Here is a 25802-nt window from a genome sequence, read left to right as displayed (position 1 = left end):
GTTAGTCCCCACTGTATTCATGGGAGTGTGAAAATGGTGAATTCCCTTTGGAAGTACTGTGATCGTTAGGGAGCCCACTGTCATACTACTCGGAAATTGTATACGACTAAATAAGGCAATAGAAAGAGCATAAACTTATTCTATTTATTTGTATTCCTATTAATTTAAATTACGTTAAAAGCTCGGTATCTGATTTTCGTCTCGTCTACAGCGTTAATCAAACTGAAAAACTTCAAACTTCTTTGCCTGAAATCGTAACAACGTTGGCCGAAAATGATGTTTTGAATTATTGAATTAAACCTACTCTGTAAAAGACGTAGAAAGTTTATAAATGCATTAATGTTTTTTTTTTAATTTTTTGAAAAGCAAACAATGTTTTCTTCCAGAAAATTCGGTGCAATCGATGAAAATTTACTGATAATAGCTCCATATATGTTGATAAGGACAAAAAACATGTCTAGGTTATAAACTTATAGAGACAGCGTGACCGAAATTTGATTCGTTTTGTTTATATATCTTTAAATACTTAAGGTTCGAGTAGCGAACCGACGTCACCACGTCACGTGATGATCAAGTTAGTCCGTATATGGTCAATAATGCCTGTCAGTTTATATTTTCTTAGCGACGTATTAAAGAGGTTTCACCTAAATAACCTTGGAATATCGAATCTCTCGTGCGATGAAATTCCTAATAAGGGTAAGGTATGGGTGGAATTTGAAGGATTTCTGGAAGATTTGTTTTTTGCATTGGCTGGTTGTGGAATATTTGAGGGGGAGGTAGAGGGGAAACTGGGTTTGGCAAAAAGCGCGGGAAAATGGCAGGCGCGTCTGCCATCAAAGCAAATAAAATATAAAATAAGGACAAATATAAAAGAAAAATAAGAATAAAAGTAAAAGAAAAATGAACAAATGAATGAATGGTATACTGACCGAATTTTAGCTGATTAAATTAAGTGGCTGAATATAAACGAAATGAATGAATAAAAAAATGTATTAAAGGATTCTTTGGTTGTTTACAAACGTACAACTTAATCTAATTAATGAATTGATTTAAGCATAAGATTAATGAATAAATGATTGATGAAAATGAAATAAAAGATGAATAAATAGACAAGTCGAGTAAGGATGCTATTAAGTTTAAAATTCGTTTTAAGTAATAAAATATTTTGCATTCTTTTAATAACTTTGAAATACCATTAAACTGTTTATTATAATTTAAATGTTTCAGAAGTAGGTCAAAAAATCTCGATAAACTCAAGCAATTTCTATTCAGACATCCCTCAAGGTAAGAAACCTCAGAGGAGTAGTTTTAATTCACCGAAGACAAAAAAAATCAAACGCATTTTGACGTCATAATAAGAGAGCCTTGTGGAAATACAAAAAGACCAAATCAGGTCCAATTTATTATTCGCATCCTAACAAGGTCACCGATTATTTTGACCTGAATTAAATTCATGTAAGCTAAGCAAAAGGGTGTGCACATTGGAATGTGTAAAGAACTCTTATTTAAGCTTAAGTATCATTCAGACGACCACATTCTGCAAGAATCATTGAGCAGTTCAGTTCCAGTTAGAAAGCTGTTACTTCGTTCAAGCCTTTGCCCCCCTTGTTCACACTCTTTATATATCTTTTACGAAAGGTAAGGAAGCTATTATCATCAACGACTTGTAAAAACAAATTTTGAAAAAGTTTTTGAAAAAAATATTTTTGAAGTGGGTTCTATGCTTTGTGCAAAGTTGAAGCTTTCTTTTGTACGATTGCTTTTGTACGTTTGTTTTATATCTATTGTGTTGTTCTTGTTCTTGTCATCGCTGCATCGTGATAGCAAATCTATATGAAAATAATTAGTTGCAAAGCCGAGGCTAAGTATCTGACTTTGATTTCCTCAGTGCAGTTGCCGAACATATGTCCCATATAGGGAGTGGTTAGATTTGCCCTACAGTTTCTGTTTTAAATGCCATACTGAAAATCTTCCAAGTGAATTGCAAAACGGTCAAATGTCTCTAAGTTGGGCATTTCTGGATTAAAAGTTTAGATATTTTCGCTATTTTTTGAACAGCTGCTTTATAATGAAAGCTTAATATAATAATTTGATTTGCAGACTTCATGCATTCATACATCTATTCATGCGTGACAAAAGTATTTATAACTGTCACACAACCTCTCCCGTTCTTAGTTCGGGCTCATTTCACAAAACTAAGAAAGAAAAAAAGAAAGAAAGAAAAGAAGCTGCTTAGAAATTCTAGCGAAAAGAATTATAATTAGGGCGTAGCTTGTCAGGGCTAGGTGAAAGTCATCTCTTCAAAATTTCAGGAGGGGATACAGTACAACTTTTTCTAAACTATTATAGGCATTTTGTGCCTAGATATTGAGAATGGGCTAGCACGAACCCCCCCTGATTATCCCTATCGAGCTCATATGTCATTTGGCTAAAGGATAACGAGAAATTTAAGCGTTTTTGAGGCCTTCGAACCTTCTGTTCTTCACTCTGCCAAAGCCAACGTTCTTCTACCTTTTTCATTTGTAAAACTCTGCAAGCTTTCACTCATTGATCGATATCTGTAAATAATTGAAGATATTAGATAATTAATATTAGTAAATATCAAACATCTGTTGCAGCAGAAAGGATTGGTTTAATGCTGGACAGAAAGCAGATATGCGGGTTGTAGGAAAGGTCATTGGATTCGACATTTTAAACCAAATCTGCTCCCCGTAGTAGACTAATTCATGTGTATAGCAATGAAGCTTGTCAATGGCTTGGATTTCAAATGTTTTATAATAGACAGATTAAAGACCGTGTTAACCTCTGAAAGAATACTTAGTGCCGACTAAGCTCTCTTTGAGAAGACACATGAATATGGATGCAACTCAAACAAAGAATCTTATTCTCAAGACCATGTGTCATTCCCTAGAGTATCATTTCTTTGTTTAACGGTTGCACATGAGAAGACACATGACTATGGATACAACTCAAACAAAGAATCTTATTCTCAAGACCATGTGTCATTCCCTAGAGTATCATTTTATTTGTTTAACGGTTGCACATGAGAAGACACATGAATATGAATACAACTCAAACAAAGAATCTTATTCTCAAGAGAATGACACGTGGTCTAAAATGGAAAAATATCATATTCTAAGCATATTTTCTTGAACCCTCACACACATGGCTGACCAGAGAAAATATTTATTGAAATGACCTACGATGTCATTCCCTAGATTATTATTTCTTTGTTTAACGGTTGCACATGAGAAGACACATGAATATGGGTACAACTCAAACAAAGAATCTTATTCTCAAGACCATGTGTCATTCCCTAGAGTATCATTTCTTTGTTTAACGGTTGCACATGAAAATTGATACAACTTAAACAAAGATTCTTATTCTCAAGAAAATGACACGTGGTCTGAAATGGGAAAACAGTACACCTGTGGTAATGAGAAGTGTTTTAACATGGCTTCCGTTAAACCCCTTCCTAGCAATATCGAAAACTACATATTTTCTAAATCATTTTTACAGTCAATATGGGAGATCAAGATGATCACGTAGCACGCCCTCACACAGACGTCTGTCCAAGATGTGGAGACAAGGCGTACCATGCTGAGTCCATCGCCATGGAAGGATATAAGTTCCATAAAAGGTGTTTCTCGTGCAGGGAATGCAAAAAGAAGCTTGACAGCACGAATGCTGCTTCTCATGATGGTATGTTTAATTGTGTTTCAGTAGGGTGGGGTAGGGAAAGGAAAAATATCCCGAGGGGTCCATGAGGGGACAAATTCCAAACTTGGTTTCAGAAGGGTAGTGTAGTGATAGGAAAAATTTCCCGAGGGGTCCATGAGGGGACAAATTTAAAACTTAGTTTCAGTAGGCTGGGGTAGGGATAGGGGGAAATATATATCCCGAGGGGGTCCATGAGGGGACAAATTGAAAACTTAGTTCCGGTAGGCTGGGGTAGGGATAGGGGGAAATATATATCCCGAGGGGGTCCATGAGGGGACAAATTCCAAACTTGGTTTCAGTAGGGTGGTTTAGTGATAGGGAAAATATCCCGAGGGTCCACACATAAGTAAACAAATTCAAAACTTAGTCCCAGTAGGATAGGGTGGGGATTGCAAAAATATGTATCCCGAGGGGGTCTGAAGGGATAAGTGCTGATAAACCCGAAGGGGGTCAATGAGGGTGACAAATTCAAATCTTAGTCCCAGTAGAGTACTAGGGTGGGGATTGCAAAATATATATCCCGAGGGGGTCTGAAGGGATAGGTGCTGTAGGTTCTAGAACTAGATTTAGAAGGATCAAGAAGAAATAATGAGAAAGTTCGAGGAAGAAAAACACTAAAATCCTTAAGGCTACTTGAAGGACATGGAAACGTTGAGGGAAGGAAAAATCTTTCAATCGTTTCAATTCAAAAATTTTTAATTTATTCTTTCGAATTTAACTCGAATTTTCGTTGCTTATTACAGGCGAGGTTTACTGCAAAACCTGTCATTGTGTGAACTTCGGCACCAAAGGCTATGGATACGGACTTGGAGCAGGCGCACTGACAAGAACACAATAGAACCCACCCTACCCAACCTTAGGACAACATCGACAACACCTCCCCACCACCTCCCCCACCCCCAAGAACTGGCGAACAAACTGTCACTTGAACCAGCATAATCTTTGATATTTTCTTTATATAGCATTAAATTTATGGATAGATTGATTAGTAATAAAAATGTAAATGTAAAATGATATGATTATAAATATGGTTGTAAAATCGGATTATTCATGGCAATCTTCCCTACCCTACCAACCTGAAATATGACTTCAACACGAGCTGTATACATGGATTTCTTCGAATTATATATCAAGACATGTTTAGCATTAATTAAAATAAGACTTTTTGCCGAGTTCATTCTTTTTGATGAAATGTCTTCAAAATTTTATTTAGGTGTAATATCTTGGTTGCAAAGGGAAATGCTTGACATTTTTCCTTGTGTTTTTTAATATTGGAAATCTTTGAAATCTTTTTCCAGTTTTATGTATTTTTTGAGTAGTAGAGTTATTTCTTCTGGCGAATCTTGTGTATAACGATTAGTTCAAGCTTTTATTAAAGAAAGGAATAGTGCTCAAGGAAATCAAAGGATTGATGTCTGATGTGAGTAAAAGTTGCAACCTGCTTGTCCAATCGACTAATATGAACAAACGATTCCATTATTTATAACTGAAGATTTTTAAAGCCTTTGTGACAGTAAATAGGAGATTGAGTCAAAAAAAAAACAAAACAAAACAATGCGCCTTTGCATGTATGGACTTCAGAATTTATAATCAACAAGACCCCTTGCAGTACGTAGGCATAACAATGGCTTTCCAATTGCGATAGACCATTTGCATGTGATGTCAAATTTAAGCAGCTCAATTTGGAGGACAAAACAAAAGAATTTCAATCTTCTGTAAATTGGGATCCTATCGTTATATCCTCCAAATCGAGCTGCATGCTTTGACGTCACATGCAAGGGGTCTATATTAATTCTTTGGGGGATGGGGGGGGGAGGAGGGATGACGTTGATGGGGGAATTGGCGTCGAGGTTAAAATTTCATAGTCTACTGAATCATCTTATGAGCCATTTGTGAGACATTTTTATATCCTTTCCGGAAGTAGTTTGACGAGGTTTGTTGATAACATTACAAGTGCCAGTGTGAAAGTCTTACATAACAGTCGACCAATGTCGCTAACACTACATGACGTCTATCGCTATCATAGCCGCCATCTTGGTTTCTCTTGTTAGATCGGCCAACATGGCGGCTGTTTCATTGTTATTCATATCTCAAGGGATTTTTAGCCATTTAGTTGCAAGGCAAAAATGCTTGCAATAGCTGTTATTACAGTTGAGCCTGCTATGAGATAGTCTCCCTCGCATCCGTTTTTATATTCTTTCGTTTTAAGAATCATACAAGTGAGGCTATCGGGTCGATACAATGCTTTTTGCCTCATTTGCATCTCATTTGCATGCATTCATAATATTCGTTATTGCTCATCTTGAAACTGAAAGACTGAGGCTAGAGTCAAGATCTGTTTATAAATAACACGGTAGTATTACGAGCCAACTGATCTTCTAATCGCCCGATGAGTTAAGAATTTTATGCATGGGCTTCCTGTGTGATTGTATTGCGTTACACTAGCTACAATACCCAAATTGCTAGTAAAGATACGAAACAAGATTATGAAAAGTCATGAAAAAAATCAAAGGCTTGTGAATACCAAAATCTAATTCTCCAGCACTTTAGATATTTAATACAAAACACAAAGATGTTCCAATTTTTTAAGAGGGTGTTGTTGAAAATTATATTTGAGAGACATATGGTAAAGGTGAGGTCTGGTCTTCAAAACAAGCAAAGCTTGCATCGGTCAATTGCTCTTTCGTGACTGTAATTCCATACGGGTTTACAAAGTTGACCAATCACGAAAAAACTCCTTAATTAAATTTATCAAGTGTCTCTTCTTACGGTATCTCTTTTCCGGGAGATGCATTATTTGTCCATCTCCAATAAAATGTCCATATTTAAAGCTTTCGGTTTTGTTATTGTTGAGGGAGTATGGAGTTAACCACCCTGGATGAAGCCCTGCCTCCACCTTTGAGTGGATTTATATTCATGTGTGGGTTTTAAGCGTTTCACTTTCTTCTGCTTTGGAACACTAGAAGCTCCTACCTTCTTCAACTCCTTCAAGTCCTTCGCCAAAGGTAAAACCCATTTTAAAACATGTTTCTAGCTCTTTTATCGCAAGCTCGCTCAAGCACAATGCTTTCCAAACAATAATTCTTTTTGTTCTGTTTGACAGATAATTGTCAAATTTAATCTTTAATTCTTATAACGTAATTTCGACCATAAAATCGACCGTTTGTTCAATAAAATTCCTATGAATTACTCTTTTTACCACTTATTGAAGCCAGAAAAGTTATTGAATTTAGCTTTTAGAATATCAAACACAACAGCTGCTCCTGATGTTGCTCGGCTTCTGTCGAGCAGGACAGCGCCCTATCGTACCCGCGGTCGTATAACTTTCTGAAACTTCTTCAACAAGAAAATATTAACTTCAAAAGCCTATTTGCTGCTAAAATAGCTTGACAATAATTCCTTTGTTGAACAATTTGAGTTTATTTTTACCCTCCTGCAAGCGAAGTTGTAAGTTTATTGACTTAATGAGGTTGAATAATGATTTAAGGCTGGATTTAAACGATGTACGTCAGTCAAATTCCCAGCAAGCATTAAATACTGATCATCAGGTCAAGTCGGGGGAAATATCTGAACTATTAAATAAAAAAAGCTGGTTATTGGAAATGCAATTATTTCAAACTCTAGGCTTATATTTCTGTCTCTATTTGCTTAATTCTGCGAATTGTTCAAGTAAAAGCTAAGCTTCTTTTCCCAATTATGTTGCTATAAAATGTCACAACTTGAGCTGAGCTCGCCTTATTTTCTTTTTCTAGTGTTTGACTCTTAGTTTTTGTCGTATTAGTTAAATTTAGAATTGAAAAATTCAGTCAAAATGAAGGAAATCTTTGCATGACAACGATAAAGTAAACTTGAGAATGTCATTCAGTACAAGTAGTTGTTTGTCAAACTTGGGATTCTATGGTTTTTTCACGAACAAAAACATTCCTTTATCTTTGATATAAATGTCCCTGAATGTTTGATAGCTTTTTAGAGACATTTTAGGTTAAATAATAGTGGCTTGAGTGTAAAGTTTTGTTGAGTTTGAGGAGCATTTGTGGAATAGTACTTATACTACGGAAAGCAGATCAGGGTGTTGTCAAGCTAAATACTTTCAAATGCTATCATCTCTGTTTCCAAATTCAACAGCTATTCTTCTCCTTAACTCTATTTTCTCCTCCCCATATTATTCCTACTTGATGTGAAGTCGTATAGCGATATAATTTTCTAGGTTTCGTTGAACAAATAATCATATATTTTCAGGTTTGTTCGTAGGAAGTCTTTCCTTATCAATTGAATTCTTCGCAAAAGATCTGCCCTTTTGACCCGCGAAAAGCATCAATGAAAAATGTTACTTAGACTGTTCTTTAAAATTACGACTTCTTCTTGCTGTTTTTAAGTCTATAGCAAAAAACTATAGTCTTAAGGTTCAATACTGTGATAGTCAAGGAATAAGTTCACTAGAAAAGGAGTAGAATGGCCGACAGATTTCCATCGGCTTCATGAAAGCTTCCTCAGACATAGTGTCGCTCAGATGTCAGGATACAATTACATCAAAGAATGTACAGTACTATTAAGTAGAATGTTCCAGCACAAAGAAAAATATTTTGGTTTAAAATTAGCACAAAATGGGCTTCGATTCAATTACATAATTTGGGTTCTTTATAAATCAAAACACTCGAGAAAATTCGTCCGCGTTTTTTTGGAATTCTGTATTCAGTTCGCAATTCAACTATCTGAAAATGTTTTCTTTAACAATAATCTCTAATTTTTAGCCATTATAATTCTAATTTATTAAATTAAATGAAGAATAAAGCCAAATTTGGTAAAAGAACTGTTGAAATAATGGCTATTCCATGTTAAAGTTATTTTTAGTGCGATTAAAGAATTTGAAGAGCGCAATGCATTTTGGGCATAATGCAGTCGCCATCTTGTTCTTTTCCATCTTTCTTTTGTTAACTTTTGAAAAGCAAATTGTTGTGTACGCTTTTCTATTTGAAATATATACATTTTTGTTTCCTTTGGGAAGATAGGTTAAGTGGGTTTCAAAAGATAAAACATGGAGGCCATGTTTGTTGATGTAACAAAACTGAGAAAATATACAAACAATTTTGCGTAAATATTCAAACAACATGGCGGCCATCTCCCTTACCTCCCTTATTTGCCTTTTTATCGTCTTTCTTACAGTTCCTTGTGTTTTGTTTGTTTGTTTGTTTGCTTCTTTCAATCTTATCCTTGGAGTGCAACCACGTGACCGAAAAATCTTAATATACAGCCGTCATCTTGGTTGTCGCAAGAGAAGGCGTATTGTGAGGAATGCTTTGTATGAGGGTGCCAATGGGGTTATAACAAATTGTCAGTTAACTATAATTTTTTGGCCAAATGTCAGTCAAAGTTGGCAATAAATATCATGATCAGTTAACTACAACTTTTTTGGCCAATTGTCAAGTTACCATTGGCCTCCCCTCGTATAGCCAACCAACATGGCGGCTATGACGTAAAATACGCTCAAGAATGTATATATATTTTTCTTAACAGTCAAAAATGTCCGACGACGAGCAGCAATACGAGCAAGAAGATCAGGAGCCTGAACCCGCTCCTTCCGGTGGCGGATCCCACATCCCCGATGCTTACTCTGAGTCAAAACCTAAACTTCAGGGTGGTGACCGCTGCCCGAGATGCGGCGAAAGAGCGTACCATGCTGAGTCTATTTCCATGGAAGGATATAAGTTCCATAAAAGGTGTTTCTCGTGTAAGGATTGCAAAAAGAAGCTTGACAGTACGAATGCTAACTCTCATGAAGGTAAGATTTTTTGGGGGGGAGGGGAGGGGAATATTTGATAGGGGTGGTGTAAGGCAAAATTGTCACTGTGAGGAAAAAACAATTTATCACACTTAAACTATTTAAATTTATATGTATATTTTACAACCATCACTCTCCGTAAGGGGCTCTTCCGTGAGGTTCCCCGGCTCTGCACGTAATACCACTACATTCACTATTGAAAGCACCCAATCTAACACACCTCACTTGAACTCACTCGTGGCAAGGGAGAGAACAACACATCAAACAAACTCAACTCACATGTTGATTTTTATGGAGGGAGGAAAACCAGAGAACCTGGAGAAAAACCCTCGTGGCAAGAGAGAGAACAACACATCAAACAAACTCAACTCACATATGATCCAGTCTGAGCCAGGGCTCGAACCCGGACCACATCGATAAGAGGGCTGTCAAAAAAGAAAAAGAAAAAATTGATCAAGTTTTCTGATATTTCTTTCCAGGAGAGGTATATTGCAAATCTTGCCACTGCGTTCGCTTTGGTCCCAAAGGATATGGCTATGGGCTGGGAGCTGGTGCACTAACAAGGACCCAATAGGACCTACTAGGACCTACTAGGATCTCAATGGACCTATTTGTCTATAAAGCTGAAGATGTCATTAGTAGACTATTAGACTTAATTAATCATGAAATTCAATGATTGTAATTTTTCGAGCTGCTGAATTATTCTAGATTGTTAAATTTTTTTCTTTCCCCAAAAAATTAATATTTTAAATCTTCTGTTTTTACTTTTTTTATCTTATTTTTTTGATTGCTAGACAATGTCCCGCTATTTTTTAGGAATGGTAATTTTATAAACTTATTGTTATTATTATTAATACTAATTATAACTTTATCAAGTTTTGTGAAATATTTTGATTATTGATTACCTTGTATTTTACGACCCTTTTTTTATTTTTTATTAAATTCTATAAATTTAAAATCTCGTGTCTTCTCGCTCGTCGTCTGTTATTGTTTTTTAATGATTGGTGAACAAATCCAGTATCAATACAATCCAATCTGTTTCACTGTCATTCACACATACTACCACTACAATAAATATAAATATTTGCTGCGAAGCGAGTGAAGCAGCATTCACCATTTTCCATATATTGGTTCACTGATCAAACACAAAGCGCTCAAGGGAGGCGCCAAGGTATTTTCAAAGGATTATTCAAATTTGAACCTTGCAACCTCGACTGAATGCTTTGTGTTTGACTAGTGAACCGATGTATGGAAAATGGTGAATCCTATTCGCAACATGTAACAACGGAGTTCCTGTGTTCCATCCGTCCGAGAAAAGACTGCGCACGATTATAATGCGGAGTAATCAAATGTGATTTTGCAAAGACGCGTTCTCCTCGTCACCGTCCTCTCCTTGAGAAGACACCAAGTAATATCTCCCGACTTTACCAGATTTTATCTGTGGTAAGTGCCATTTGAAACAGCCTTTAAATTTTAAAACCGAATGTATTTATTAGTGGAAGTATTCATCAAGGTGATGGTCGATTTTCTGAGTTATCTCAGGGTAGATAATATGCTTTATGAGTCTTTCAGCTTCGTTGTTTGCTGCATAATACGTGCGCAATACCGCAATGGACACCCAAAATAGTAGATCGTGTTTTAATCAAAGAAGATGCTATGAACCTTACATTGCATTGCACATTACTTTACCGCGGCGGATTGGGAAGTTCGTTCGGAAGTTCCCTTCCCTGCTAGCAGAGCCTATTTTCCTTTTGTTTTGGTTGAGAGAGAAAAATAGACTCTGGCGCCACGGTGTGTTACATTTGCTCATGCGCACTGCATGTAGTCGGTTAAAAACCGGTTTTAAAACTGGTTTTGTTCGTCCACGATGGTGGACGGCGGTGTATCAAAGGAAACGCTCTACATCGGCAGAGTCTCCTTCTCCTCCCCGCCTGAAAGAAGGTAGAGAAAGAGAAGAGAGACTCTGCTAGCAGGGAAGAAGTTCCCAAGTTGGCAACGAACTTCGGAACTTAAAGTGAACAAAGTTCAGTGAACCGTGAACTGTTTACATCTACATTTCAAAATTTTGCTGAAATTAAAAAACCTCAAATGTTCCAAACCTCATATCAAAACAGGTCAATAAGATAAATGCCTTGTATTGTGATAAAATCCAACCTGGAAATTAAGTTTGAAAAGCATTTCCTACGAGTTTCTGAATTCAAGATGTTATGAATTTCAAAGAGCAGGCTGGAATTAATTTCATTTTCAAGTTCCGAAGTTCGTTGCCAACTTGGGATGACTTCCGAGCGAACTTCCCAACACGCCGCGGTAAAGTAATGTGAAATGCTCTGTAAGGCGTTCCAAGAAGAAAGTATTCCAGATACGTACAGAGACTACCTTGTCGATTACGTGTTTGCCAGATCAAGTTTGGTGGTCTTTGAGTAACATTGCCCAGCGAGGCAAACAAACTCTCGATCAACGAGTAAAACAATTTCACACCATTAAGATGGCTATGGCCCCGTCCACACGTATCCGAAAATTTTTTTATCCGCAATTTTTTTATTATTTTTTTAAATTTTTTTTGCGGATACGAAAATGTTCGCGTCCACACGCAGCGTATTCGAATCGTTTTCGAATCGTTTTCACTGTCCACACGTATCCGGAAATTTCATGATCCGCCCTGATGCACGCTAGTGCCTAGTCTCTTTGAAGGATAGTTTTTCTTATTGAGCATGCGCAAAATCGTGTTTACGTCATCGTATTCGAAAATTTGCGGATACGACCGTCCACACGTATCCGTATTCGGAGCGTATTCGAAAATTTCCACTCTGGAGACCGTTTTCGAAAATTTCCGGATACGGATACAAAAACTTCCGGACACGTGTGGACGCAACCCGTATCCGCAAAAAAAAAATTGCGGATACATGATAGGCCGTTATTGCATGAAGTCGTCATTTTACTACCACTAGCAAAATGCTTGGAGAATTTTCTTTCTAATTGTACAGTTTCTCATTAATCCCATATAGGTAACTGTCCAATTATTTTCTTAATTGGACAGGTCTTGTTGATATGGGATTAATTAGGCAGCTATATATAATTAATAGGTAATGGGGTTTCATGCTCCTCAATCAAGAAATAATTAGACTCGAAAAATTCCTCTGACTGCCAAATTGGACTCGGCCTACGGCCTCATCCAATTTTGTCAGTCCTCGGAATTTTCCTCATCCAATTATTTCTTAATTGGACAACATGGAGTCTTATTACATATAATAATTAAAATTTATATTTCCTCATGAGAATTAATAGTGAGACAATTGGTGCTAATTAACTGAACAAAAGAAAATGTTTAAAAAGGATTCTGGTATTATACGAGTAGTAAACGACGCCATAATGTACACTATTGCGAATACAATTTTTAAAACGAAATAAAGAAGGAAGATGAATGGAATGAAGTAAAGAAGGATTGAAAAAAAGAAAGATAGAAAACGAGCTTCTTTCTATTTTGATAGCACAGGTAACCCAGTAATAATTGGAAATGTTCTTTATTCGACAGCATATTTCTCGAAACTCATTGAATTTTATGTTAACATTAAAATACCTTCAAATAGTCCAAGGGGATTCCTAACTTAGCCTGCATTGAGTCGTTCCGTGGCTCATCGGAAAAGAAAGATGTCACTAACATGATTTCTTGGCGAGCAATTGCAAGGTTCAGAGATTTTTCTCTCCAACAGTGTGACAGCACGCGATATTTTGATATCAAACTCTTGAGATAACGAAATAATGAATAATGGATGAGAATAATATAGTATCATAATAAAATTTAAGCAAAAACAACGAATTTACTAGCATATTGTACGCGTTTCCCCCGTTATTTCATTGTGAATCCAACATTCCATGAATTCCAACGTACCTATATTCCGACAATCCATTCGAGTGCTGCTACGAGCTATCACGCAGGAATGACAAACATTATCGATCTGTTTCCAACAAAACGAACAGTTAGTCCAGCTACCTTTGCGGGCGTCTTAAGTATAGATAAATTCGAGCTCTCTATGTAACGCCTTATTCATTTAGTCTGCTCGCCTGTCCAAGTCCTTTCGCACAACTCGTTAAAGTTTCCGTAAGGTAAGATATACAATGCGATGGTCGCATTCACAACTCAGTGTAACGTTTTAATCCCAAGGCAGTTATAGTTTACATCTTTGTTTTTTACACTTGTCTGACGTCGCGGATTAGGTTCGTAACAAGGCGCAGAGATGTTTACCAAAATGAAGTAAAGTCTTACTAATGCATTCCAATTTTTATATTTAAACGGTGCTTAGATAGGCTTTGAAAACGGATACGAATAGAGAGACGAAAAAGATTTAAAAACGCTACGTGTGCAGTCGATTTTTTTGAAAAACGTTCGTATTGAAAAAATCCGGATATACGTGTGGAAGGAGTGTGAAGCGAAGTTTGTGCTGTCGACTAAATCAATTTTTGCATTTTTTAGCTAAATTTAAACGCTAACAAGGATAAAACTATTTATTTACGAATTGTATCTATGTATGGATACAATATGTGAAGGTTGTATGATTTAAAAAGGATAAATCGCTCGAAAATAGTAACAGATATTTTAGATTCAAGTTCAACGTTGAACAACGTTGTTTATCTTTGGCTAGGATAAAAATAGGTGTGTCGCTTGTGTCGTATCAGTTTCTCACATGATAATCATTCTTCTGTGTCTTCTGTGCTTAAAAACACCGAATAAATCGCTCTAAAAAGGGCTTCTTTATATGAATATCGTTTAAATAATAATCAAATAATCATTTAGACATATTTTTTTTCTAAATATCTACTTATCAAAAATTGTTTTTTACGATTTTCAATTCAACTGACGTGCCATTGTTTAAATTTAAGTAATCCAATCAATTTGATCTCTTTGAGCTCTCTGACAATGGAAATCAGAAACCTTGAACTCAACAGTGAACAGTTATAAATGGGCATCCAGACATTAAATTCATTCGAAATATCCACACTGACTCCAGGCGTCCTTATTTATTTATATTTTTTCATAGCTCTTTCTTCTTTCCTTCCTTTCTTCCTTCCTTCCTTCCTTCCTTCCTTTCTTTCTTTCTCTCTTTCTTTCTTTCTTTCTTTCTTTCTTTCTTTCTTTCTTTCTTTCTTTCTTTCTTTCTTTCTTTCTTTCTTTCTTTCTTTCTTTCTTAACTCACTGAAAAATAGGTTACTTTAAAATTTCTTAAATAACTCATTCTTTTTTTTTTAAGGTTTTTGCAACAAAATGTCTGACCGCCCAAAAGACGTTTGTCCACGATGTGGAGACAAGGCATACCACGCTGAGTCAATCGTAATGGAAGGACAGAACTGGCACAAGAGATGCTTTGCTTGTCCAGACTGTAGGAAGAAATTGGATAGCACAACATGCGCTTCACACGCTGGTTAGTATTTAGCTGGTTAGTGGCTGACCGGCCGATTGACCGGTAGTCTCCCCCACAGCCGCTTTCAGTGTCGTCACGCAACGCGTTGCGTGACGACACTCAAAGCGGCTGTAGGGGAGACTAATTGACCGGCTGACCGAATTTATGGAACTTCACGGCCACGATACCAGAACAGGAGCTTTATAATGAGAATTATCATACATTCCTATGAATTTTTTTTTTCGATAAGAATTCATAAAATCGATTATTCTCCTTTTGAACATAAAACTGTCTTCTCAATTTTACTGAATTTACGTTTTCTCAGTTTTTTGTCCCGCGGTCAAGTTGGATGCGCACGCAACCTTGAGAAAACGGTCTATCGAAAACTTGTGATTCAGCTGATGAACATTCCATACCAGACCGGAAATGACGTCAGACTCTAACCTGTACCTAGTCCTCCGCTCATGATAGTTTTCTCTTGTGTAATTTCAGGGGAAGTCTATTGTAGATCCTGCCACGGAAAGCGATTTGGACCCAAAGGATACGGATTCGGAGGTGGAGCCGGCGCCTTGACCAGAACCGAGTAGGACTGGACGTCAAGTACCACAGGAATCCCAGTAGAAATCTGTTTGTCAGGCGTTTCTTGTTTGTCTGGCTTGTCTTCGTGATTTGTTGTTGTTTTTTTCGTATCTCTTGACAATGAATATTTGATGTCATTTTTTCTAATAAAATTCAATTTTAAATCAGAAAAGCCTTGTTTGATTTTGTTTCTTCAATTTTTCCTAATTTCGAGGCATAGTACTAATCTACTAATTACTCACTCAAGATTGTAAGCAGCAAGGCTGCTAGTAGCGCCTTGATATTCAGTCCGTAAAGTCCTTCACTGGCCATAAATGTAAAGCAAGCGCTCTGAAACGATGTAGAAATTAGTCTCGTTCTCAGCTGCTATCAGTGTCGTCACGCAACGCTTTCTCCCCTGAGCGTTACCCAGGTACCCAGGGGAGAAAGCGGTGCGCTGCGTGACGCACTGATAGCAGGTGTGAGGGATACTATGTATAAATAACTTCCCATTATTTTCCTTTGCGAATGTAAAATTGTCTCAGGATCCTCAGAATGCATGATCAAGGGCTTTAATTTTCACAGTTTTCTTTGTTTGGTCGCGGTTTTGTCCCCCTCTCACCAACATGATGATGATGACGATGATAATGGTGGTGGTGGTGGTGATGATTGATTTTTCTTCTTCTTTTTCTTCTTCTTCTTACTATTATTATTATTATTATTATTATTATTATTATCATTATTATTATTATTATTACTACATCTATCATATATACATATATTGCAGATATATTTAGATATTGTATATATAGATTTTGATCACATTCTTTGGCTAGGATCCTACGATAATGCACTATTAAAGTTACTGATCATTGATAATTTAAAAAAAAAAATTATTAAAAAAATTAAAAACTAGATCTATCATTATTATTATTAATATTATTATTATTATTGACTCTGGAAGCCCCATAATGCATTGCGATTCAAGATGGCCGCCGTATCGTCGAAGTAGTAAATTTAATCAAAATAAAATGATTTCAAAAGACGCAATAAAATTTAAAATCCAATAATAACAGTTTTTTTAGTAGCAGTTTTTTTTCTTCTTTTGCTTATTACTATTTATCACATATTGCATTATCGTAAATAGAGATTGGAATTATGCATAAATAACGTTTTTCATATTTTTCGACCAAAAAAAAACAAAAAAAAAAAAACACCAGTTTCTAAGCATTTCCACTACAAAACATGTAAATGGTGGACTGTTTCCCGCCTTTTTATAGAGCACGTGCATTCTGTTAAGAACTGAAATTTTACCTCAAATGCTAATATCACCTCAGGCAAAATTCACTCAAAGTTTTAGGTGTAATATACCCTTCTAAACTTTCCCAAACTGATTATAAGAAATCACTCAACGTTTCCAGAACATTACAGCGAAAATATCTGTAAACGACGCTTGGAATTTCAAACATCAATGTGTCTTGAAAAGGTTTTCATTTTTTTCAAATGGAAAAAGTTTAAAATGGCGTTTCATTCGTCATTATTTACGGTTTATACACGCGTAAATCGTTAAAGAAAAGTTAATCAAACTATCTTCTATAGCATGTGGGATCCTTTCTCCTCCTCCAAAGGTTAATTGTAATTCCTTAAGTAGCGAAGAGTAATTATATAGCAGTGAAGTGATATCTTATCGTAGCCAAAGGCGCCCACAGGTTTGAATCTGTCTTCAGTCTCAAAATTCTTGTTTTAATGTGAAACCAAAAAAGGCAAATAGTCACAGCAGGAAGCCTTGAAAAGTTATAAACAAAGTTCTAGAATGTCTAAAAGATATATTTACACTATGGTTAACATCTGTAGGCCATTTACGAGACGGAATAATAAAAAAGCCGCGAGAACGGACTGCCGGTGAGACGACAACGACTGGGACAAAGCATCGAAAGAACAACAAGAATTTTTCGCAAGTTTTCCGAGATTGTTTAGCTCTTAAAGAGATACTTTTTCTTCTTGAAACGCTTTGAAGGAACAAATAAATGTAAGTAGAAATCTTGTGCAATATTGTTAGTTTGTTATTGTTTGTTCAGGTGCTTATTTGGCTAATGTTTGGGCTGATCTAAGTCAGTGTATGGCTAACTCACAGATTGAACCCTGAATCAACCTCTGGGCTGATCTAAGTCAGGGTATGGCTAACTCACAGATTGAACCCTGAAACAACCTCTGGGCTGATCTAAGTCAGGGCATGGCTAACTCACAGATTAAACCCTGAAACAACCTCTGGGCTGATCTAAGTCGGGCATGGCTAACTCACAGATTAAACCCTGAAACAACCTCTGGGCTGATCTAAGTCAGGGCAAGGCTAACTCACAGATAGAACCCTGAAACAACCTCTGGGCTGATCTAAGTCAGGGCATGGCTAACTCACAGATAGAACCCTGAAACAACCTCTGGGCTGATCTAAGTCAGGGCACGGCTAACTCACAGATAGAACCCTGAAACAACCTCTGGGCTGATCTAAGTCGGGGCATAGCTAACTCACAGATTGAACTCTGAAACAACCTCTGGGCTGATCTAAGTCAGGGCATGGCTAACTCACAGATTGAACCCTGTAACAACCTCTGGACTGATCTAAGTCGGGCATGGCTAACTCACAGATTGAACTCTGAAACAACCTCTGGGCTGATCTAAGTCGGGGCATGGCTAACTCACAGATTGAAGTCTGAAACAACCTCTGGGCTGATCTAAGTCGGGGCATGGCTAACTCACAGATTGAAGTCTGAAACAACCTCTGGGCTGATCTAAGTCAGGGCATGGCTAACTCACAGATTGAACCCTGTAACAACCTCTGGGCTGATCTAAGTCAGGGCATGGCTAACTCACAGCCATATCATCGATATGACTCATTTACCCAGGATTAGCCTCGTATCAGTGTCTAAACATTTAAAAATGTTTACAATAATAGTTTTTAAAATTCTTTCATATTAAAACTTTTGATTCCTTAGAGAATACAGGAACAATAGTCATAATTAGAGAACGAAAGCAGTGTGAAAAGGATTATGGTCTAGAGATGGGGGTAAAACGTCATCTCGCTTCAGGCTTATTATCTCTTCTTTCCATCAGATGGAAAATAATTCCCACACAAAGGCTGAACATCCCAAGTGTGGCCGATGCAATACAAATGTCTACCAAGCTGAGTCCATCAGTATGGCTGGCAAAGAGTGGCACAGACGGTGCTTCTCGTGTGCTGATGCAAAATGCCGTAAGAAACTCGAGAGTACGACTTGCTGTGACGCCCAGGGTATGAATATTAATTTATTAAGAGAGAATTCTTTTCGTATTCAAGCAGTGAGCGCCAAAAACTATTTTCTTGAAGAACGGCTGTTGTACAAGGCTAAAATCTTGTTATTCAGAAAGTTTAACTTGTTTGGAAGTGGAGATGAGCGATGAAAGTGGAATCAAAGTGTTAACCCAAAGCAAAAATTTTATTCGAAAATGAGGTCTAGGCCTTCATTTGCTTATTTCCCATATATTTTCTATAAAAAAGCCTGACAAAGCAACATTCTAACACAAATGCAACAAAACATCTTTGTACAATTGAAAATACTGCTTCAAACAGGTATTTTATCATAATACATTAGTTTCTAACTGTTTAAAAAAGGTTTTGAGTGTTAACCCAAAACGAAAATTGGGATCAAAACTCATGCGAAAGTCTAGTTTTTGGCGCTTTTTGCCATTATTGCTCATTATTGAAAAACATTACCTCTTAATTTTTTTAACACCTTGGACAATTGTTCACGTCTCTATCATTGCAAGCTCACCGTTCGTGTCGCTTCGATGCAAAGGCAAGGCCACCTTTCAAGATGACGCCGGGAACTGTGAAGGGGACTATTGTGTTGTTTATAAATATTATTATTATTATTAATAATATTATTATTATTATCTTTTATATATTTTATTTCTTCATTATGATTCAGACGAGATCTGGTGCAAATCATGCTACGCCAAGCGATTTGGTCCCAAAGGGTACGGATACGGACTAGGTGCTGGAGCACTAAGATTAACCAAGGGACATTCAGGGGAAATCAACCAAGCACCCAAGATATTTCTCCCCACGGAAAAAGGAGACTTTAAGGAAGGAAGCTGCCACAAGTGTGGTCACCCTGTGTTTGAGGCAGAAAAGATGAATTGCAGTAGTCAGGTGAGGTTACAATACTCTAGTTAAGGCCTAGGGCAAACGTCAAACTTTCCATGCACCGAACTTAATTACATCAAAGAATGCCGCCTCATTATCACCTGATATCCATTGTTTTTAATGAGTTCGGTGCATGGAAAGTTCCACGTTTGCCCAGTTCTCTGTTGCTCAGTATATAAATTTTGATATTCAGACACTGATACGAGGCTAAGCCTGGGAAAACGAGTCTGTAATTAAGGAACACAGCGGTAATTCGAATAATTCCATTTTCGTAACCAGACCCTTCTCACCAAAAAATCGATTTTTTGATTTTTCGTTAGAAAGCTGAGAAGGCTTTGGGTACGAGAATGGACTAATTCGAAAATGATATTAGACCCCTCACATTACGGATAAAACGCGTAGATTTGGTAAAAACATGACGTTTCGGCTATAACTAGTGATGCTTTTATCAGAATAGGCCATTTCACGGATCCCGTTGCTCAACCTCAGCCTCGTCAGCGTGTAATATATTCTTTAGAAATTGCCTACAACCTGTGAAATTTTTAAGTGTTTCAATTGTTCGTTGATGTGTAAATTCCTTTCATTACTGCAGACTGTAGTCAAATTCTAAAGAATAATTACACGCTGACGAGGCTGAGGTTGAGTAACGGAATCCGCGAAATGGCCTATTCGAAAATGGTCTATCGTCCAGGCTACTCTGTCATCTCTCCCAAATCCAAAATAGCAGACACTCCAAAGCTGACATCGTCTGAGATTCGAATCACAAGCGTGACGTCATGCCGAGAATCGAAGAGAGTAGCCTGGGGACGAGGCTAGTAGTATCGTATGGCCTTGGGACACTTGTGCTTATATTGATATTATGTACGTGGGATAACTGTGCTTTTTTCTCTCTCCAGGTTTATCACAAGCAGTGTTTTTCGTGTTTTGAGTGTGGCATTCAGCTCGAATCAACGACGGTCAATGACCATGAGTATGGGATTTATTGTGGAGGTAAGGCGATGGAAGGGATTGCACTTAAGCCGCGTAACCGCCACCCGCTTAGCTCAGTTGGTAAGAGCGTTGGTCTGTTGTGCAGAAGGTCGTGGTTCAAGCCTCGGTCGGACCAACACTCAGGGTCTTGAAATAACCGAGGAGAAGGTGCTGCCTTTGTAATTACATCTGCAAATGGTTAGACCTTCAAGTCTTCTCGGACAAGGACTTTACATCGTAGGCCCCGTCTGTCTTCACTATATAACCCTGTATAAGGCGGACGTAAAACATCCACTGAAGACGCTGGTGACGACCATCTTCAGTGCCCGTGCTAACTGGTTGCCTTATCAATTGGGTCGCAAGGCCTGTTAGGCATCAAGCCGTCCACGCAGCAGTGGTAAACGCCTTAGATTAGATTAGATTAGAATTGTATTATTTAGAGTACACTCCCTCCAATAAAAATGTACCTTCTAGGATGACAGTTGCTCATGGCAACAGACTTGCTGGGTATATGAAGTCTGTTCTAAGGGCGCTTTCCATTACTGCTGAATTTTCATAAACATGCGAACTCTGTGTCTGCTAGCTACACGCTGAAATTTGGTTTTTCGCTGCCGTCAATCAAACCTAATCGGGCAGTACCTTTAATATTTTTTACTAGTTTACTGATTTATCTTTTATATCAACAGCGTGCTACGCCAAGAAATTTGGCGCCAAAGGTTATGGATATGGTCTGGGAGCTGGAGCTTTAAAATTCACTGGAAAATAGAGATTCTGTTGCTTCTTAAAAATGGATAAATTGTGCAGTTGTGCAGTTTTAAAGGTCAACTAAATAAACGATCAAAAAAGAAAACTGAAGACTTACGAATCAATAAACAAAACTTCATAATCAATTGATACGTTTGCCACTATTCCTCATTAGTATTTTTCTCTTTCTCTTCTTCTTCTTAACTATTTACACCTACTTGCATGAACGTTGTGATAAGAAAATAGAACATTAGTAATTTTGTGAGAAAGGAATACATTAAAAGACAAAAGAAAAAGTTCAGCTTCAGTGATCTTCTTTTGTTTTTTAATATAATTCCTATCCCACTAAATCACTAATGTTCTATTTTCGTATGACAACGTTCTTGCAAGTAGGTGTATTTTTCATATCTGGAATCAAAACTGTATTTTTGAAAACTTTAAACTTACTTTCATAATTGCTCCTGCCTCGAATAGTTCTTATAGCTTGTTGCGGGTAGCAATTATATCGTAAACTTTATCATTCAAGAAAATATAAAAAGTGTTGTTGTTGCTGTAAAACGACGTGAAAAAATTGAGTGTTTTTCAATCTTTATTTTCAAACTGCGATACGGTTTACTTCATCTATTTTACTGTTAAACGTCTTTAAAATGTCCTACTGGCAGAAAACAAATTTCGCTACATCTTCTAGAGTTGCCAGGACGTTTCTTACTACACGCTAAGAGGAAAATGTTTAGAGGTGTTCTCGACAATTATTTTAGGGGCTTTGCGTCATCATGAGATGGCAGCCGTCACAGGAGGCGGTAACAAACAATAGTCCCTTTCACAACAGTTCCCGGCGCCATCTTGAAAGGTAGTCGTGCCTTTGCATCGAAGCTAGACGAACGGTGAGCTTGCAATGATAGAGACCTTTTTTAACACCTTAGACAATTATTCACATGTCTCTATCATTGCAAGCTCACCGTTCGTCTAGCTTCGATGCAAAGGCACGACTACCTTTCAAGATGTCAACGGGATTTTCTGATTGTGATTTACTGGACTATTAAATCTGGTCTAATCTGGCTTATACGAGGAAGCATTCAGTTTCCCAAAAGAGGAAGGCTTTGTTGTTGCGCCTCCTGTCATGGCTGCCATTACTTGATGTGACAAAGCCTCATTTTGACAATTTACAGTACCATACATGAAAAAATTCTTCAAACATGCTTCAGTGGTGCTGTTTGCTCCATTTTTTCGTCAAACTTCCAAAGTCCATCCTTTTGGTGCTTCCATTCGTCCGTACTACGAGAGCAATGATATGTATTATTGGTTATGGGAAGTGGTTGGAGAAAAGGATGGGAAGGGAAAATGGGAGAGAATGAAAGGGTAATTTTCAGAGAGGAAAAGAAAAGAGAAAAAGGGAAGAGGACCGAAGGGAAAAGAAGAGAAGAAAAAAGAAAAGAAATTTTTTATTTGAGCTTATTTTCTCTTTTATGAATTTAATCGAGGTACATTTTGGAAAATCCTGGTTATGAAAAAGCTGCTTCAATAATTATTTTAGTATTTTTAACACAATGATATTAAAAGATAACGGATAAAGAGTTTTTCGCTGTTCAACTTCTATTTATCTCTGCAAGCAGCACAAATCGACAAATGAGCGTGCGCATGCGCGGGTTATATTCACCTGCGCACCGGATTTATTATATTCACTTGTGTAAAACTAAAGATGATTATTACCAGGTGGTCGCGTGCACGCACTTCCGGTTACTATTAACCAATCACAAGCAATTTTGTTGCATCACCAAACGTTCCATGTTGGCTTCAAAATGAAGTCGTATTTCGAGTTCACCTTTTTAAAATACGTTCTGAAATATGACTTTACTTTTAAAAATTCTATGTTACATGTACCAGAAAAGCTCCCTCTTGCTCTATCCGCAGTTAAGATTAATAAAAGCAAAACATAAATGCAATAAAAGTAAGCAAAATGGGTGTTGTCTTAATTAGTCACCAGCCGCCATTTTGATTACCGTGAGATATTTTGAAATAGGAGACTGGGTATTAGGAACTGTTTGATTTGAACGATTTTCCTTTGGTATCACTTGGTACTATTAGAAAGGAAGAAAGGAAGGTTTTCATACCTGTATTCCCGTCAGTTCATTATAAAATCTCTGGGTTACTTTCAGGTTGTCCATCGTAGGGATCATTATATTCTGAAGCATAAAATAACTATTATTCTCTGCATCTAGAAAACAAATACTTACAAACCAAAATGATTTTACCATATGTACAATAAAAAATTATACCCCTCATTCCAGACCATGTATCATTCCCTAGAGTATCTTTTCTTTGTTTAACGGTTGCACATGAGAAGACACATGAATATGGATACAACTCAAACAAAGAATCTTATTCTCAAGACCACGTGTCATTCCCTAGAGTATCATTTCTTTGTTTAACGGTTACACATGAGAAGACACATGAATATGGATACAACTCAAACAAAGAATCTTATTCTCAAGACCATGTGTCATTCCCTAGAGTATCATTTCTTTGTTTAATGGTTGTACATGAGAAGACACATGAATATGGATACAACTCAAACAAAGAATCTTATTCGTAAGAGAATGACACATGGTCTGAAATGGGAAAACGACACTACGCCGGAGCTAAAAGGGTGACTATTTCATCATAATGGAAAACGTGTAAAGAGGCTTTGATGATGGCAGCCATGACAGGAGGCACAACAATAGTCTTTTTTCCCAGGGAAACTGAATTCTTTCTCATGTAAATCTAATTTGACCAGATTCAATTGCTCCTGCCTCCTGTCATGGCTGCCATCACGTGATGGTGCAAAGCCTCTGCGGTATCTAAAAGAGTTGCGTAAGTAAAAGACATGATCTTAAATGGAAAAACATTGCCCAACCTGAAGAGCTGGTGTGTATTGTCATGTTGAGCACTACACGCAGTGTATAGTGCAATTATTAGTTTGATTTTCTTACCTTTCCTTGGTAAAATATTCTATTGATTGGAGCTACGACACAAGCTGTACCAGAACCAAACATTTCTAGGACCTGGAGGGATAAATGAACATTATATGAATATAGGTGAGAACAGTGGACACATGGACAGACAGACAGACAGACAGGCTAGTACGACACAAATTAAAAAGGACAGACATACAAACAAATGGACAGAGAGACAATGGACAGATAGACAAATGGACAGACAAATTGACGGACAGACAGACAAATGGACAGACAGACAGACAAATGGACAGACAGATAGATTGGCACACAGACAAATTAAGAAGGACCGACAGACAAATGGACAGACAAATTGACGGACAGACAGACAAATTGACGGACAGACAGACAAATGGACAGACAGATAGATTGGCACACAGACAAATTAAGAAGGACCGACAGACAAATGGACAGACAAATTGACGGACAGACAGACAAATGGACAGACAGACAGACAAATGGACAGACAGATAGATTGGCACACAGACAAATTAAGAAGGACCGACAGACAAATGGACAGACAAATTGACGGACAGACAGACAAATGGACAAACAAATGGACAGACAGACAAATGGACAGACAGTTAAATGGACAAACAAATGGACAGGAGACAAATGGACAGACAGACAAATGGACACACAGACAGACAAATGGACACAAATTAAGAAAGACAGACACACAATGTCACTATTAAATATATAAACTTACTCTGTTCTCGTTCACACCATTGACAACATCCTCCATGTTAAACTCTTTCTCCGTTACCTTAAATTCACCCTGTGTTGATTTCCAAAAAAATGAATTTCAAATTCCGGTACTTCTCAAAGAGTTGTTAAATTAGAAGCATAAAAACTGAAGAAATAGTCAATATCTCTTACCCATTTTTTACCAAGAGCCAGTAGTGAACTTCTCGTTACTCCTGGTAGAATGAGTCCATTTAAAGGTGGCGTAATCAATTCTTTTTCTGTCATGTGGAAAATTTTTTTTTTTAATTTGAAAAATTTAAAAGAGATTTTTAGCAAAACCCTAATACTTAAATATACAAGGTGGCTGCATGCCGAGCGGTCTAGGCCTGCCTGCGCAAGGGTGGATTCAGGTCAATGAAATGCTAGTTGGCAAAAGAGAATCAATCTTCAACGATAATGGTAGTCAGGGGCAGTAGGGGTGTCCTAAATGAAGAAATGTATATCTAACAAATTAACATCAGTTTTTTGTGTCTGTCCTCTTATTGACGATAAATTGTGTCATTAAATTGCCAAAGTAGTGTGGATCCACGAGGCGCAGCCGAGTAGTCAGCATCCTATTTGACACAATAAATGTGATGAAGAAATTTACCTTCAATAAGAGGACAGACACATAAAAAAAACTGTTGGAATTTTTTTTTTTTTCACGACAGCACCAACGGCATCGCTAGTTTTATTAAAACAGGGGTGCTGAACACATTTTGCTTGCTTTT

At 37.2% G+C, this 25802-nt stretch overlaps 5 protein-coding genes and 1 long non-coding RNA gene across 6 annotated transcripts in view; 4 read left to right on the top strand and 2 right to left on the bottom strand.

Annotated features, from left to right (window-relative positions):
* Positions 1–1190: 1190 nt before the first annotated feature.
* Positions 1191–13451, bottom strand: LOC148913031 (uncharacterized). Its single transcript, XR_016119216.1, has 3 exons — positions 13389–13451; positions 9873–9924; positions 1191–2558 (listed from the first exon to the last, which is right to left on the bottom strand). It is a non-coding gene; the product is annotated as an uncharacterized LOC148913031 (long non-coding RNA).
* LOC148913032 (muscle LIM protein 1-like) lies at positions 1499–4892 on the top strand. Its single transcript, XM_089026932.1, has 3 exons — positions 1499–1638; positions 3520–3702; positions 4464–4892. The coding sequence occupies exons 2-3, from the start codon at positions 3525–3527 to the stop codon at positions 4556–4558; spliced, it is 273 nt and encodes a 90-aa protein (XP_088883058.1). The 5' UTR covers positions 1499–1638; positions 3520–3524; the 3' UTR covers positions 4559–4892.
* Positions 6566–10457, top strand: LOC116306377 (muscle LIM protein 1). Its single transcript, XM_031716422.2, has 3 exons — positions 6566–6725; positions 9235–9499; positions 9979–10457. The coding sequence occupies exons 2-3, from the start codon at positions 9241–9243 to the stop codon at positions 10071–10073; spliced, it is 354 nt and encodes a 117-aa protein (XP_031572282.2). The 5' UTR covers positions 6566–6725; positions 9235–9240; the 3' UTR covers positions 10074–10457.
* Positions 13452–13456: 5 nt separating the features above from the next.
* LOC148913030 (muscle LIM protein 1-like) lies at positions 13457–15646 on the top strand. Its single transcript, XM_089026933.1, has 3 exons — positions 13457–13603; positions 14746–14916; positions 15388–15646. The coding sequence occupies exons 2-3, from the start codon at positions 14760–14762 to the stop codon at positions 15480–15482; spliced, it is 252 nt and encodes an 83-aa protein (XP_088883059.1). The 5' UTR covers positions 13457–13603; positions 14746–14759; the 3' UTR covers positions 15483–15646.
* A 1677-nt stretch (positions 15647–17323) lies between these two features.
* LOC116306376 (cysteine and glycine-rich protein 2) lies at positions 17324–21437 on the top strand. Its single transcript, XM_031716421.1, has 5 exons — positions 17324–17482; positions 18565–18742; positions 19419–19642; positions 20533–20626; positions 21292–21437. The coding sequence occupies exons 2-5, from the start codon at positions 18565–18567 to the stop codon at positions 21369–21371; spliced, it is 576 nt and encodes a 191-aa protein (XP_031572281.1). The 5' UTR covers positions 17324–17482; the 3' UTR covers positions 21372–21437.
* Positions 21438–21920: 483 nt separating this feature from the next.
* Positions 21921–25802, bottom strand: part of LOC116306378 (branched-chain-amino-acid aminotransferase-like) — a 29030-nt gene continuing 25148 nt past the window's right edge. The window contains exons 9-13 of the mRNA XM_089026931.1: positions 25225–25310; positions 25055–25123; positions 24322–24393; positions 23461–23532; positions 21921–22624 (exon numbers count right to left, since the gene is read on the bottom strand). Coding sequence (XP_088883057.1) covers positions 22580–22624; positions 23461–23532; positions 24322–24393; positions 25055–25123; positions 25225–25310 — 344 coding nt within the window. The 3' untranslated portion in view covers positions 21921–22579. The remainder of the gene's footprint in view (positions 22625–23460; positions 23533–24321; positions 24394–25054; positions 25124–25224; positions 25311–25802) is intronic.

The sequence above is a fragment of the Actinia tenebrosa genome, unplaced genomic scaffold (assembly GCF_029948245.1).
Source record: "Actinia tenebrosa isolate PJP-AT-01 unplaced genomic scaffold, QUT_ActTen_1.0 PGA_scaffold10__47_contigs__length_13832649, whole genome shotgun sequence".
Lineage (NCBI taxonomy): Eukaryota > Metazoa > Cnidaria > Anthozoa > Actiniaria > Actiniidae > Actinia > Actinia tenebrosa.
This window is presented reverse-complemented; position numbering and strand designations above follow the sequence as displayed.